The sequence below is a fragment of the Anas acuta genome, chromosome 4, assembly GCF_963932015.1.
Source record: "Anas acuta chromosome 4, bAnaAcu1.1, whole genome shotgun sequence".
Classification (NCBI taxonomy): Eukaryota; Metazoa; Chordata; class Aves; order Anseriformes; family Anatidae; genus Anas; species Anas acuta.
This window is the reverse complement of record NC_088982.1, coordinates 76,148,044-76,161,478: the sequence shown is the minus strand read 5'-3', so window position 1 is coordinate 76,161,478 and position 13,435 is coordinate 76,148,044. Positions and strand designations below refer to the sequence as shown.

General features: G+C 45.0%; 1 protein-coding gene across 2 annotated transcripts in view; it reads right to left on the bottom strand.

Moving 5' to 3' along the window:
• CDS1 (CDP-diacylglycerol synthase 1) overlaps nucleotides 1–11,505 on the bottom strand; it is a 29,051-nt gene extending 17,546 nt beyond the window's left edge. The window contains exons 1-4 of one of the 2 annotated variants that reach the window (XM_068682168.1): nucleotides 11,184–11,505; nucleotides 4,435–4,562; nucleotides 3,571–3,667; nucleotides 1,040–1,137 (exon numbers count right to left, since the gene is read on the bottom strand). In XM_068682168.1, coding sequence (XP_068538269.1) covers nucleotides 1,040–1,137; nucleotides 3,571–3,667; nucleotides 4,435–4,562; nucleotides 11,184–11,276 — 416 coding nt within the window. In that variant the 5' untranslated portion in view covers nucleotides 11,277–11,505. Of the gene's footprint in view, nucleotides 1–1,039; nucleotides 1,138–3,570; nucleotides 3,668–4,434; nucleotides 4,563–4,965; nucleotides 9,819–11,183 lie in introns of those variants that run through there. The other variant, XM_068682169.1, reaches the window with a different exon arrangement.
• Between the last annotated feature and the right edge of the window lie 1,930 nt (nucleotides 11,506–13,435).

Here is a 13,435-nt window from a genome sequence, read left to right as displayed (position 1 = left end):
TGCATCTGTTCAACTGAACACAACTTTGATTTTAACTAGCACGGCAACAGAAAAGTTGATTTTGAGCTCCATGTATGCAGGTGACTGTGGTTAAATGCCAAACCAGACAAAGCGGTACAGTGCACATCCTCTAAGAATTTTGGCAGGACTGCAGTCATAAATACCTGATTCTGTTGCAGCAGTAGATCCAGAACCCACAGAATAATACAGACGATAGACAAGTCCTACTGATAACCCAGGACTGAGCAAAGGGAACCAACTAGCTTGTACAGAGAGCTGACAGAATAAATTGATATTTCACAGTAAAATTGCTTCTTAAAGTGAAGAAGCAATGTGACAAGAGGCAGGAGTGCCTTGGATCACTTCAATTAATTGAACAAACAAACAAAAAAAATAAAATAGGTCAGGTCTGAACAATTATGTCCTCAAGCACCTTAGAGACAACATGTGCCCAATATCCTCCTAAAATACTCCCTCTTATCAAATGCCTTCATCTCTCCTCCCAGAACTCAGAAGTAGAAATCTTTTCCCCAGCCCTACAGAGCCCTGCATAAGCAGGGCATTGCCACAACTATCTGGGATTTGCCAGTAACATTAATTATATCTTCTGGCTATCAAAAGATCCCTCGACACCTCTTTATTTATTCACTCCCGTGATTGCGATTAAATGCAAAATGAGTGAGGATTTACAACTTGTACATGATGATTTTAGTTACTTATGCGTGAAAAGGAGCACTTCAAAGTACCTATTTGGTTATTTTCTTACACAAAGGTAAATACAAAAAAAAAGTCAAAGCTGTTCAGATAATACTGATCAGGTGATTATTTGGCTATGCACATTTTTAGGTAGCTTTCAGATGTTTAATTCTGACTTCAAGTATACATACATGCACACAGAGAATCCTGCAGTAGAAACAGATGTCAAGTTTTCCATGTGCACACAATCTACAAAGCTATCCTTGCACCACAACAGGATACAAAGAATGAAGAGACTTAAATTTCAAATCTCTACTTATTGATGGTCTTGTTTGCTACTCACCAGCTGAGGGATCTAAACCATGGTAAATCATAGGAGTGATAGACTCTGTAACCTATAGTAATGATCTCATGGAAACATTTCACTTGGATGCTCAAGACCTAAAACAAAAAGAAAAAAGCTATGCAGATACACTATAGTTGTTTCTTGAAGGCTGTGCGGAGTACTGCAACCTGTGTTAAGGGGAAAAAATTATTCTGAATCCAAATTCCATGCAGAAAGAAGGCAGCTTCCAAGCAAGAACACAGGGAAGTACAGTTGTTGAGAAAAGGCATACTGGGCTAGCTGCAAGAAATCCCTCCAGAAATAAGGGAAAGCTCCTTACTTTTCCTCACCAAAGCAGTTTGGCAGCAGGAAGTAAAAATCATTTCCTGTAAAGAGTAGGCTCTTCTACTACTTTTGGTTACATTTAATTTTTCAATTTAAGCAAAATTTTCAAAGTCCAGTGGAAAAAAAAAATGGACTCTGCAACAGAACGTGGACAGCCAAGTCTTCCATTTGCAAGAGCCTCATTAAGGGTAAGCATGTGCTGCTAATTAGCAGTGATGAGAAGAGGCACTGCTCACCTAGCGCAGGTCCAAACGTCACACCCTGCACAGCCTCCATGTTGTTTGTCATCTCATAGTGCTGTGCTTGTCTGTGCAAGTCTGTAAGTGTGTCCTGTGAGCTGCTGCACTCTGAAGGTCTCAGCCAGTTCACCTAAGCCATAGTCACCAAGGAGATGACCTTGCCCCAATACCACATATTTCCAAATATGGGTCAGCAGTAATCCTGTGCAGAGGCTGGAGGATGAACCTACCTACACCAACCATGCATATCATCACACCAGGCTTTGCAGGATTTCTCTTAGCACATGCGCTCACGAACACATTTCACCTTGCTCAACACGTAACCACAGCCTATAGGGTATCACATCACCTGAGCGAGTTAACTTTGATGTCTGTCCATCTCATGCTCTCTCGTCTGATTTGTCTACATTATAAACCCAATCGCTACACAAAACAGCACCAGTAGAGGATTACGCCTTAAAGTGGAAAAGGACATTTGAGGATGAAGGCGTGGAAACTTGTGCGTGTTACCTCCAGACAAATGTAAAGTATATTCTCAACCTCTGATACAAGTCTTACAGCTTCTCTTCCCAGCTTAGCTGGACTTCCCTACAAGTCTCCAAACATTTTCCATCTCAGTATTAAGATTTAGTTTTGGCACAACAAAAGTTGTGACAATTTAAGTTATGTGATTCCAGTGAAATAAAATAATTCATGAGCAGAACTGTTTTATTCCTCCATTCCTTTTTACATGGTAACAAACGTCAAATTGAGAAACAGTTGATTACATTAGAGAACCATTCTGAGTTTTGTTTTATAGTCAAAAGGAAGAGTTCTATATTATTTCTATACTAGCTTTTTGGTTCATCTCCTGGCAGCTTTGCCCATGACTGCAGTCTTCGAGCATACTATGAATACACCAAATTGAACTGCAAACTGTTTGTGCTCCAGTTCTCATTCTGGAAGTGTTATACTTAAAAAAAAAAAAAAAAAAGTGAAAAATGCCTCTACAATGACCTACACTGTAATGAAGCTTTGAGTGTATGACGAAACAAGAAAACAAAGACATCGTCCACCAATGAAACTGTGAATTACAAGCTTGTGTCATTCTTCTGACAACAGGAAATACAAACTAGACTCATTCAGACAGGGACTCTAATACAGGCCATAATACTGGTGAACAAGCATTCCGGTATCTCAAGACATTACCATCCAAAAGTGTTTCAGAGTAGGCATGGGGGAAAAAAAAAAAAAAACTATTTTGCAAATTTAGTCAAAAATCAAAGCAGCTACTCACAAGCATTAATTTCAGTGTTCTAGAAGCCACATCCCTGTTTGTTGCTTGTCATGACTGGAAAAAATAGTTAAACCATTACTCACTATGAATACCAGCCATAAAAATGATGGGAAGAGGTAGTATGCAGTGTGTATGAATGTTATGATGATATTTGTTCAATTCATGGCCTAAAAAAACATTTTATCTCTGCACCTTGGACAGGCACCTATCTCCATTCTATGGATAAACCCTAGAGAGCCCTGGAGAGAAGCAAGGAAAGAGAAGCAAGGAATTAACAGAGCATGAGTGAGCAAAGTCTTTTAGAGCCAGGCACTGCCGGCAGACAAGAGCTGCTTGCTTTTCTCAGCCTGAAAAATGGAACTCTCCTTCTGTGTATTTCAAGCAAGTCTTAAAGAGGGTACGAGAAGGTAGTGGGAACAAGCCAAGCAAATGAATGACATCAATCTCATAAACTTCAATGTAAAGAACTGTTCAACTTATTTAATTCCTACCTAATTTAAGTAGCTGAGAAGGCATTCATCCACAAGGTCCAATTGAAAACTCTTCCAATTTTTCAAGAATACTTGTATTTACCAAATTAAGAGACAAAATGTTTTCTGTAATGTCTGCACTTGACTTCCACCTATTTCTTATGCATGACAAGGAGATGAAGTAACTCTTGCACAATAGAAGATTTAAAACAAACTTACCAGAAGCATCAGCATGAAAGATCCCATGTATATTATCAGAAAAAACACAGAAATCATAGCTAGAGTTAGAATTCCACGAATCCACCAGTTCTTCCATCTGCCAATAAAAAAGAGAATAAAAAGCAACCAGTAAGAATTAAATATAACGGCCACTTCCTTCCCTAACCAAAGACTCAAGTAGATGGTTACCAGAAGGAAGACCAGGCATCTTGCTTAATAAGACACATAGTAAGAAACACAGAACCAAGCAGCCAGCCACCTCACGAGGGGACACAATAAAGAAAGCCAAGTAAGCCATCTTTCCTCTTCCCCATCCCTCTCCTCCCCACAAAATGCCTTCATTTGCCATCTAATGCATCAGCCCCTCCTTAAAGGTTCTGTGAAAATACATCATGATCCCCAGGGAGCATTTCACAGCAGGAGCCATGGGGAACCAGCCACGTAAAGGCTTACCCATGAAAGAAAGGCTACCAGGAAAAAAGCATAGAAATCTTTGAGGACTGGCAGACAAAACCAGGGGATTGCTGACTGCCTATGTTAGCAAAGCCGCTGCTTTGCCAGGTAAAGGAATATCTGTTGGTCTTATCTGTTGATACATAGACTGAATCACCACAAATGTTTATCTAAACTGTAGCTAAACATTGTGGCAATTCATTTAGAAATGCTCACATGGGCAATCTTCATGTCCTATGCAAAAAAAATTGCACTAAACAGGCTGAAGCATAAACATATCAATCATGACATCAAATAAAAATTTAGTCTTTAATTTTCATGTAGATCAAACAAAAATTAAAACCTCAATACAATCAGTAATAATTTTATTCATCAGCTCTCAAATATGAGAGCTTGTTTGTTTTACTATACCTGGCAGACAAGCCCGACAAAGCCCTTCTGAGGATTTCTGGAGTGCTGTCTATTGATGAAGGAACATCTGGAACATCACAATCATTTCTGAGATCCAAATCATCAAGTCTTTCAATCAAATCTGCTTCCTATGACCAACAACAACAACAAAAAAAAGGCAAAGCACACTAAACAAACTCAACATGCAATAATATTAGTTATTTCATAAAATAGTATGCAGTCACAAGCTTATGTCTTACGTGGTGATGCAGGAATTATCAGTTCCTCAAGTCAAGACAACTATGATGTAGTACTTAAACTATAAATACTGCAGTAACACTGTATTGGTATGTAAATACTATACTGACATGTCTTCTAAGGCCAGTATTCAGATGCTGTAACATGACCTGCCATGTTCAAGGGCACTTCACACCCTCAGCACTCTTTCTACCCACCTACATAAGCATAGGGATCTATGTTCTCAGAAATACTACGAGTGACATAAAACATGGGTTTAACAAAAATCCCCAACTCTCTAACATACTCCCTCACCTTCATTTTAACTCATCTTCTATGGAAGAAGGTCATGGCTCTTCTGGTCTTGTTGCATGAAGAAACTAAATGGAGTACCTGACAAAATAGTTCCATTCCAGAGCAAGAAGAGGTTGCTGTCACAGTCTCTCATATTTTTATTGTGGGGAACTTGATCACTCCAGCTTGAAAATACATGATCCAATAACAAACTATAAAGTGACCAGATATGCTATGGACACAATATTATTCAGAATAATCTCTTGGTATGACCCCAGCATGGCATTGTTTCTTCACCATTCACTCATGACCACTCAGGAACACACCTAGACAGAACTTTCAGCATAGCAAAGACAAAAAATAGGCAGTCTAGTGTACAAATTCTCATCAACAGTGAGAGTGAACTGGCAACAATTTTTTTTTCTCCCCTCAGTAGCAGCTAACACTGAACATGCTGATTTACTTCATCCTTACATGACCAAATGCTTAACTCTTGGCAGTTGGAATGCTGCTCAGCTGTAGCACAGCAGGGAGCAGCAGAGCTGTCTCTGGCAAGGACTGGGCTTCCTCATGACCTCTTGGGCTTGCCTTACCTCCTCACCATCCCAAACAGCCTCCAGCCCATCCTACATAACCAGCTTCATCAGCTCCTAACAGCTCTGGGGACCATGAAGTAACTTGGCTGACCAGGAATCTTCTTCTGGAGCTTAGGCAGGAAAAGAAAGCGTACAGCTGCTGGAAGCAGGGTCAGGCAACGTGGAAGGAATACAGGGATGCTGTTCATGTTTGTAGGGAGAAAATTTGTGTGGCCAAAGCCCAACTAGAGTTTAAGCTGTCCAGGTCTGTGGAAGACAATAAAAAATGACCTTTTAAATATGTGAATAGAAAAAGGAGGACCAGAGAAAACATAGGTCCACTACTTGATGGGGAAGGTCACCTCACAGACAAGGACTTAGGCAAAGCAGAGACGTTTAATGCCTTCTGTGCCTCTGTCTTCAATGCTGATGATGTGCTTCCGGACCCTGGGTGACCATGACGGTGGGAATGACAAACTCCCAACTGGCCCTGAACGTGCAGAATTTGCTGCCCCACCTGGATCCATACAAGTCCATGGGTCTGGATGGGATCCATCCCAGTGTGCTTAGAGACCTGGCTGACATCATCGTGGGATGTCTCCCCAGGGATGTAGCCATGGCACCAAGCCTGCCAGAGTTCAAGAAGTGTTTGGACTGTGCATAGTCATACGGTCTGAATTTTTGGGTAGACCTGGATGGAGCCAGAAGTTGGATTCAATGATCCTTACGGGTCCCTTCCAACTCAGGATATTCTGTGATTCTATGAACTGTACTCGAAACCTTTTCCACCAGTGCTGTACTGTGGTTTCTAACTCTTCCTCTCTTTCCAGCCTCCTCATCCCAGATCCCTGTGGGCTGTTTGCTTGTTTATCCTCAACCTATTTCCACAAACAGGTCAGCTTTTGTTTCCAACTTGTCCTTAATACTATTATTTTCTTCCTGAGTCTTGAATATTTTTGGCATTTTGGAAGAGAGTAGACATACCTCCAACTCCACATTAAAACACCACAAAACTAATAAGGCCTACAGTCCAAGCCATCATAGGGTTACTCTCTTTATAGCCTTCAGCCTTTCCTCTTAATCTGCTGGCCTTTGGGAAGCTGGGCTTGAACATAATCACAGCCTCAACAGCTGATGACCTCTGGGAGTAACCTACGCCTAAAAGACAAGGCCTGCCAAGCCCTAGTGTCCACGATCAAGGCTGTGCCCCAAAGTTTGCCCAGCAGCAGGCTGAACTGGGAGAGGTTTGGGTCAGGGGCCTGGTGGGCTCAGTAGCCTGGCCCATGGCTGGGTGGTGGCAGGAATTGGCCAGGGTGTTGCAGGCCTGGCCCCGGCCTACCCTGCAAGCCCAGCACTGGAGGTGGCATGTAATTAATGGGCATGCCTGTAATTAATGGGCATCACTGTACTGCAAGTGTGGCCCAGGCCTCAGGGAGGCTGTCGAAAATGCAAGTAACCAAACAGGAATTCATGTGCTTGCAGCCTTAGTATTCAGACATTTTCTTCCGGTGTTGTAGTACTATTCCTTAGGAAATCAACTACAGACTTTATAATGAGAAAGAAGAGGGGAGAGAGGGGAGAGCCACAGGCCTTTTGCAAAGTCACATTCCAACCACTACAATCTGCACCTGAGTACAAAAAGCTATTTGTACAGAACTAGAGGACACTACCTGACTGCTGATAATGGGCAGTAATCCTGGCCCTAAAACCACAACTTAGAGTCTTTAGTATTAATCCTTGCTTGTGCATAGCAGAGGTGCTCTCTCCCTTAAGAACTAAGAGAACTTAGTTCTCTTAGTTTCCTGGAGAACTAAGGAAAACCCCAAGTCTTTTGAGGCATGTCGGGCTTTCAGTATTGCTGCACATGGTTCCATACTCCATTGCTGTTTAAGCAGTCAAAATACATATGCTTAGTTTTATTCCTCTGATATGTAATACAATTTTCACTTATGCTCCTAATGAGAACCAATTTTTTAGATTTCCCAATTCTGGCACCTCAGTTGTGGCATTTCTCAGAGCACCTGAACCCCTTAAAGAACAAGTCTTCCTGTGCTCACCTGAGATGTATTTCTCAGTAGTTTGCTGCTGCTACAAGGACTTGGGCTGATGCAGACTTCAAGTTTTATATGGCTGCATCTGTTTACCTTTTTTTTTTTAGCTTTCATCTGCTAAAACAACTAGTGGGGGATAAACCATGAAACTGTATCTTAAACTTACCTCTGCACCTTACCTCAACAATGACCTTGAGTACTTGATTTTCCATTTCATGCTATAGCAGCCACAAATGTTTCCTGAATAAGGCTTTTAATTTGCTGGGTCAGAGGCCAAAGAGGAAGCTGTTGACTAAAAGCTAACTTATTATCATCTCTAGCATAAAAAGTGCTGTAAAAACCCCATGACTGGTGGACAAGCTCTTCTTATTATTTGTTTTCTTAGTTATATGATTGAATGAAACATTCCAGTTTATAGCCAGGAATAACAACAATCACTGCAACAGTAAATGCTAACATAATCACTACAAATGCCCTCACAAAGGAAAAAGAAAAAAAAAAAAAACATCTACATCAGTCTTGCAATTTCATTTTGACCTTGTAGATGCGGTTTTGGAGCTCAGTATAAAACCCAGCACCCCTTCCTTCCATTCACTAGGTCTGGGATTAGGCGAAGCAGAACACACTGTAACAGCCTCTGTATGAGGGATGACAGATGAAAAGCCATGGTTTTCATGCTGTGGGTACCCATTTGCACATTTTGCCAAGGTTAAGCAAAACCAGCCCAAGTTGCACTCTGTTAATGACTAAGACACCTTACACTTCTCTTCATTTGAAGGCTCATGCTCCTTCCAAAGAACCCATCTGATCAGCTCAAAAAGGACAAATCCAACAAGGCTGAGATGATGCAGGCCTGATGAGTACAGGGAAGAAGGCAAACCTGACAATTCCTTGGTCACTACCACAAGCTGAGCACGTAACAAACACATTTAACTGACACTACAATCCTCATCGGTTTCCAGAATTTGTCAGCTGCCCCAAAATGAAGGTGTGTTTAGTTGTAGGGGTTTGTTTTGATGTCATGTTCCTAAAAAAAAAAAAAAGGCAAGCCTTCCATCCTTAAGCAAGAACTTCTTTACCGAAAGGGTTGTTAGGCACTGGAACAGGCTGCCCAGGGAAGTGGCTGAGTCACCATCCCTGGAGGTCTTTAAAAGACATTTAGATGTAGAGCTTAGTGATATGGTTTAGTGGAGGACTGGTTAGTGTTAGGTCAGAGGTTGGACTTGATGATCTTGGAGGTCTCTTCCAACCTAGACAATTCTGTGATTCTGTGAAATAGTTGGCCTTAAAAAGGAGGGCCTCAAACAGTCAGGAGACTGTGCCTCCCCAGCAGGAGGTCTGACCAGGAATTAAGCTTCCACATGGATTTCTGCTTGCTTTCCAGCACCTACAAAAATACAGCCATGTGTCATGCATAAAAACCCCAGATCTGTGAGCCTATCATCCTCTAAAATAACATATTTTAATTGCCGTTCCATACCACACATTCTTCACTGCAATTATCACGTGCTGAGCAAACCATGCACAAAATTGTTCTTGTTACTAAGGCACTTGCAATATTCTGTTAGTACTGTTTTTTTTTCCAGGACACACTAAGAAACTCACAGGTAGACTGCTAATATGTTTTTCTCAGACAATACAGCATCACCTATGTTAAGAAGAAATCAAGACAGACATTTCCCAACAACTTATCTGGGAAAAAAAAAAAAAAAAGTTAAAGCAAAATAATTTAGTTATTGTCATTTTACCAGTATAAGGATTACTTTAGTTTTCTTCTCCAGTACTGACCTTTCTGCAGTCTCTACCCCAAGTGTTACACTGAAGTCAATAGTTCAGTGAGAGCACCTTGGAGCATATTTAATGAGATGTACCTTGATACCTTCCTCTTAAGTCAGGCTATCAAAGCATCAGAAGATCCTGAATGATAAAACCTTGTTTTTCCAAGCTGTTAAAAAAAGTGCCACCACCCTCCCCCCAAAACAAACAAACAAACACTTTCAGAATTGTTCACATGTAATCACAGACTTAAACCTTCACCTTCTTTTCTACCTACAGCAGTTCTCATTCACCACCACTTCCACCAAGTTACAGTTTTGGAAATATCCAGCCCTTTGATTATCTGTGAAAGTAACATGGCTAAATTTTTCTGTTTCTTCCAACACTGCCAAACAAACTGAAGTTATTTGTGACAGACTCCAATGCTCTACTCTAACAAACACTGCCATCAGGATTTTCATGCAACTCCAAGTATTTTAACAGCAAATCGTGTCTCCCAGCAAATCGTGTCTCTGGGCAGCAGAGTACTCATGAAGGTATGTTGACATTGTTAGTAAAAACATGCCAGGCAGGCTGCAGCAAATAGGACAGGAAAGACCTCGAGATCTCTCCTGCACATTGTAGCACAACACAAAGCAACAACAAACTCATGAAATCGCCAAGGTCCACAGGGCAAAGGCAGGCCAATAGCAATTCTGCAGCCATCAGCTTGGCAGGGCTGCGAGCAGCTGAGGACACAGCCATGCAGAGCTCGGGACGTCGGGAAGAAGGTTCACAAAGGGCACACCATGTTCATGCGAAACCAAAGAAGTTGCCTTTTACTTGAAAGTAAGGAAGTAGAAGTGAATACTGAACTTTTCTGCGTACCACTAAGAAAAAGAACCGATGGGGGGTGGGGAAAAAAACAACTTTACTTAAATTCATGAGGAAATGAGCATCTCTGGACCTAGTAAGCATAACAAGAACAGCATCAGCCTACTGAAAATAGCAACTAAAAGTCCAAGAGATAAAAGCCTCCCGACATACTCAGAGTTCTTGGAGCTCTTGCGCAAACACAGAGCACTTCTCTACCTTGGCAAACAAGGTTCTTTCAAGCACGTCCCTTTTACCTATCTGGAATACTGGATGAATCGGGTCAGCAACAGTTGCATAAGTACTGAGCAGTTTCCATGCGGAAGGAGACGTTCAAGTTTTCTGCTCTAAGTGTGGGAAAGGGTCATGTTTCTCAGCTGTGAGGTAGGAACCAGTGGCAATGCACTGCATCACAGCTACCCTGAGCAGCTGCGGAGGAAGGGGCGAGTTTCGGGCCCAATCGCCATGCAAAACAGGTGATCTGCACACAACCAAGCGAAAACTCACTATTCACATGCTGGAAAGAAGTGAGAGGCAGAACAGACAGACAAGCACCTACGGATATGTGTAGTGACGCATCTGTGAATCCTGATGTCCAAATACTTTCCATCAGGTCCCCTACTGTACACTTTACCCAAGTTCTCTCATTTACAAGAGACCCAAACTGCGACCTACACAGCACTCAGCACAGACAGCTAGCTTATCTTTCCAGCCGGCCAAGGGCACTACAGACAGCTTAACACGGAAAATAAATCCTTGCTGTCATCTTACCGTGCAACACCTCCAGCAGACACCCAGAGGGTGCCCTCCCGACACAGCACGGAGCCCCCCGGCCCGGAGCGGCTGAGGCACGGCTCCTGCCGAGGCGGCCGCGCAGCGCCAGGGCCCCGCCACCCCCAGCACCCGGCTGCTGCCTGCGCCCCCCCCGCCCCGGCGGCCGTTACCATGGCACGGGCCGGCCCCAACGGCCCCGCCGCGCCCTCACCTGCTCGCTGCCTTCCTCCTTCTCCTTCTCCTCCTCCTCCTCCTCGCCGTCCTCTTCGGGGGCCGCCCGCCACCGCCGCCGCCGGGCCGCCATCTCGGGGCGCGGGGGTCCCCGTCCGGCGCCGCTGGCGTCCCGCGGCCTCTCCCAGGTGCGCCCGGCCCGGCCCCGGCGCGGGGCGGAGCGGGGCGCGGCAGCGAGCGGGGCGCCTCCCTGCGGCCTGCGGGTGGCAGCGGGGGGTGGCGGTGCCCCCCTCGTCCCGCAGCGGCAGGGAAGGGGCCGGGGGAGGAGGAGGAGCTGGGACAGCGGGGGGGAAGCAGCGCCGAGGGCTGGGCCCGAGAGGGAGGAGCGGCAGCGGCAGGGCGGGCTGAGTCAGGGCGCTCGGGGAGAAGCACCTGAGCGGCTGCTGACAGTGGGGCGAGGGCGTGAGCAGCCCCACGGGCAGGGCCGCGGCGGGACGGGGAATGAGGGACGCGGGGAGCAGGCAGGGCCTGGCCCCGCTTGCCTCCGAGCCGGGCGCCCGTGCAGGTGCCCTACAGCTCCGCCCGTGGGGCTGGGGCTGTGGGAGCAGGCAGGGAGCAGAGCCTCTGCTGCTGCCCTGCCTGCGTGCCCGGAGCCCTGGGGAGCTCTGCGGCACGGCTGGTTGGACTGGTCGGGCGGGAAGCGCCAAGCAACGCCCTGCTGCTCAGCTTCCCCCGGGCTAATTACCCGATTTACCTGCAATGTGGATATCTCCCAAGCGTTTAGGCCCTTCGTGGGCCACGCCTGCCCTGCTCACCCATAGCACACAGCTCCCCACTGTGCACCTCGACCTGTGCACAGAACAGGGAGTTCTCTGCAGGCAGGCACAACGCTGAAGTCCCCGCATCAAAACACTTACATAAGCCCTGTGCTGAAACATGTGTGCAAGCCGTGCTTGGGCACCCAGCAGAAAGCAAAGCTGGCACGGGGCTGCTGTATCCTCTGCACACCATCAGCAAGCCCCTGTTGCAGGAGAGAAGTGGAGCAGATCAGCTCCCTTCCTGCTGCAGCAAAAGCAACCTGAGCAAACCCGTCCCCAGCTGGCCGTGAGGCCGAGGAACAGAAGTCACGGGGCTCAGAGTGCCTGCTTTTAACATCTCTATGTCTGCATGCTTAGGGGAGCCCTATCGCTGGCAGTCTTGGAAACAGAGGTTGTTTGCAGCTTTTGTCTGTTTGAGATACATTCCTACATATGCACAGAACATGGGACACATGGAAAATGTTGATACAGCATCGACAGCTATGTCAGACGATGTTGGCAAACAGCACAGTATCCCCCCAGGTCACAGTAATTATGAACAGTACTATAATATGCTGCATTTAATCAATTTACAATCTTGCCCTATTCCTAGATCATTACAGAGAGATACCCCTATGCTAGAGAAACGTGGAGAGCAGCGTTTCACACACCAGCCTCCAATTCTGCTGAGCGTTTGATCACTGAACCACAAGTCCACAGCCAATGCTGCCGCACACTCCCCTGACACAACCAAGGACCAAACCATGGGGCTGGGGACCATGGGTGGGAGCACTGCACCTGCGCCGGGGTGCTCAGGAAGTGCTGGAAGCCGAATTCCAGGTCAGAAGCTGGCTGTTACACAACCTATGTGCTCAAAGGTGAATCCACCTCCTCCAAAACCAAAACAAAACAAGAGTCTTTTTCTTTCCTCTGAATTAATGCAGTATGAGCTCTAATGCTGTCTTGCTGGTGTGAATGTTTGTTGACAGACAGCAACACTTTGCCAAGGCCTCCTGAATAGGATTGTCCATATTTGAGTAATTTTAATCCACTGACAGCACCACATTGTTGTTTTGGGTTTAGCTAACATGCCTAATAACCTCTTCACATTTGCTAGTGTGGCATAAAAGCATCATAGTCCCCAGTATTTGTGACTGAGTTACTTGCTTGGTGCTTGCACACTTGAACTTTATAAAGTAGGATACTTGTTTGTCAAACAAACAAACAACAACAACAACAAAACATAACAAAATGGAACAAACTGGCCACAGCATTTCCAAATTAAGCACCAAAGTCTGAGAAACACTGCCTATTGACCACTTTCCAAATCTGTCTGCTAACACCTTTACCCACTGTGGCCTTCTGTTTGGTCCAGGTGGCGGCACACTGCACAATTACATGGGTATTCTTGATCTCTCCTCCATACCATAATTCCTGGGATGCTATAGGGGAAAGACAGGGGTGAGGTGATGGGAAGCAGTGTGAAGGAGCTGCA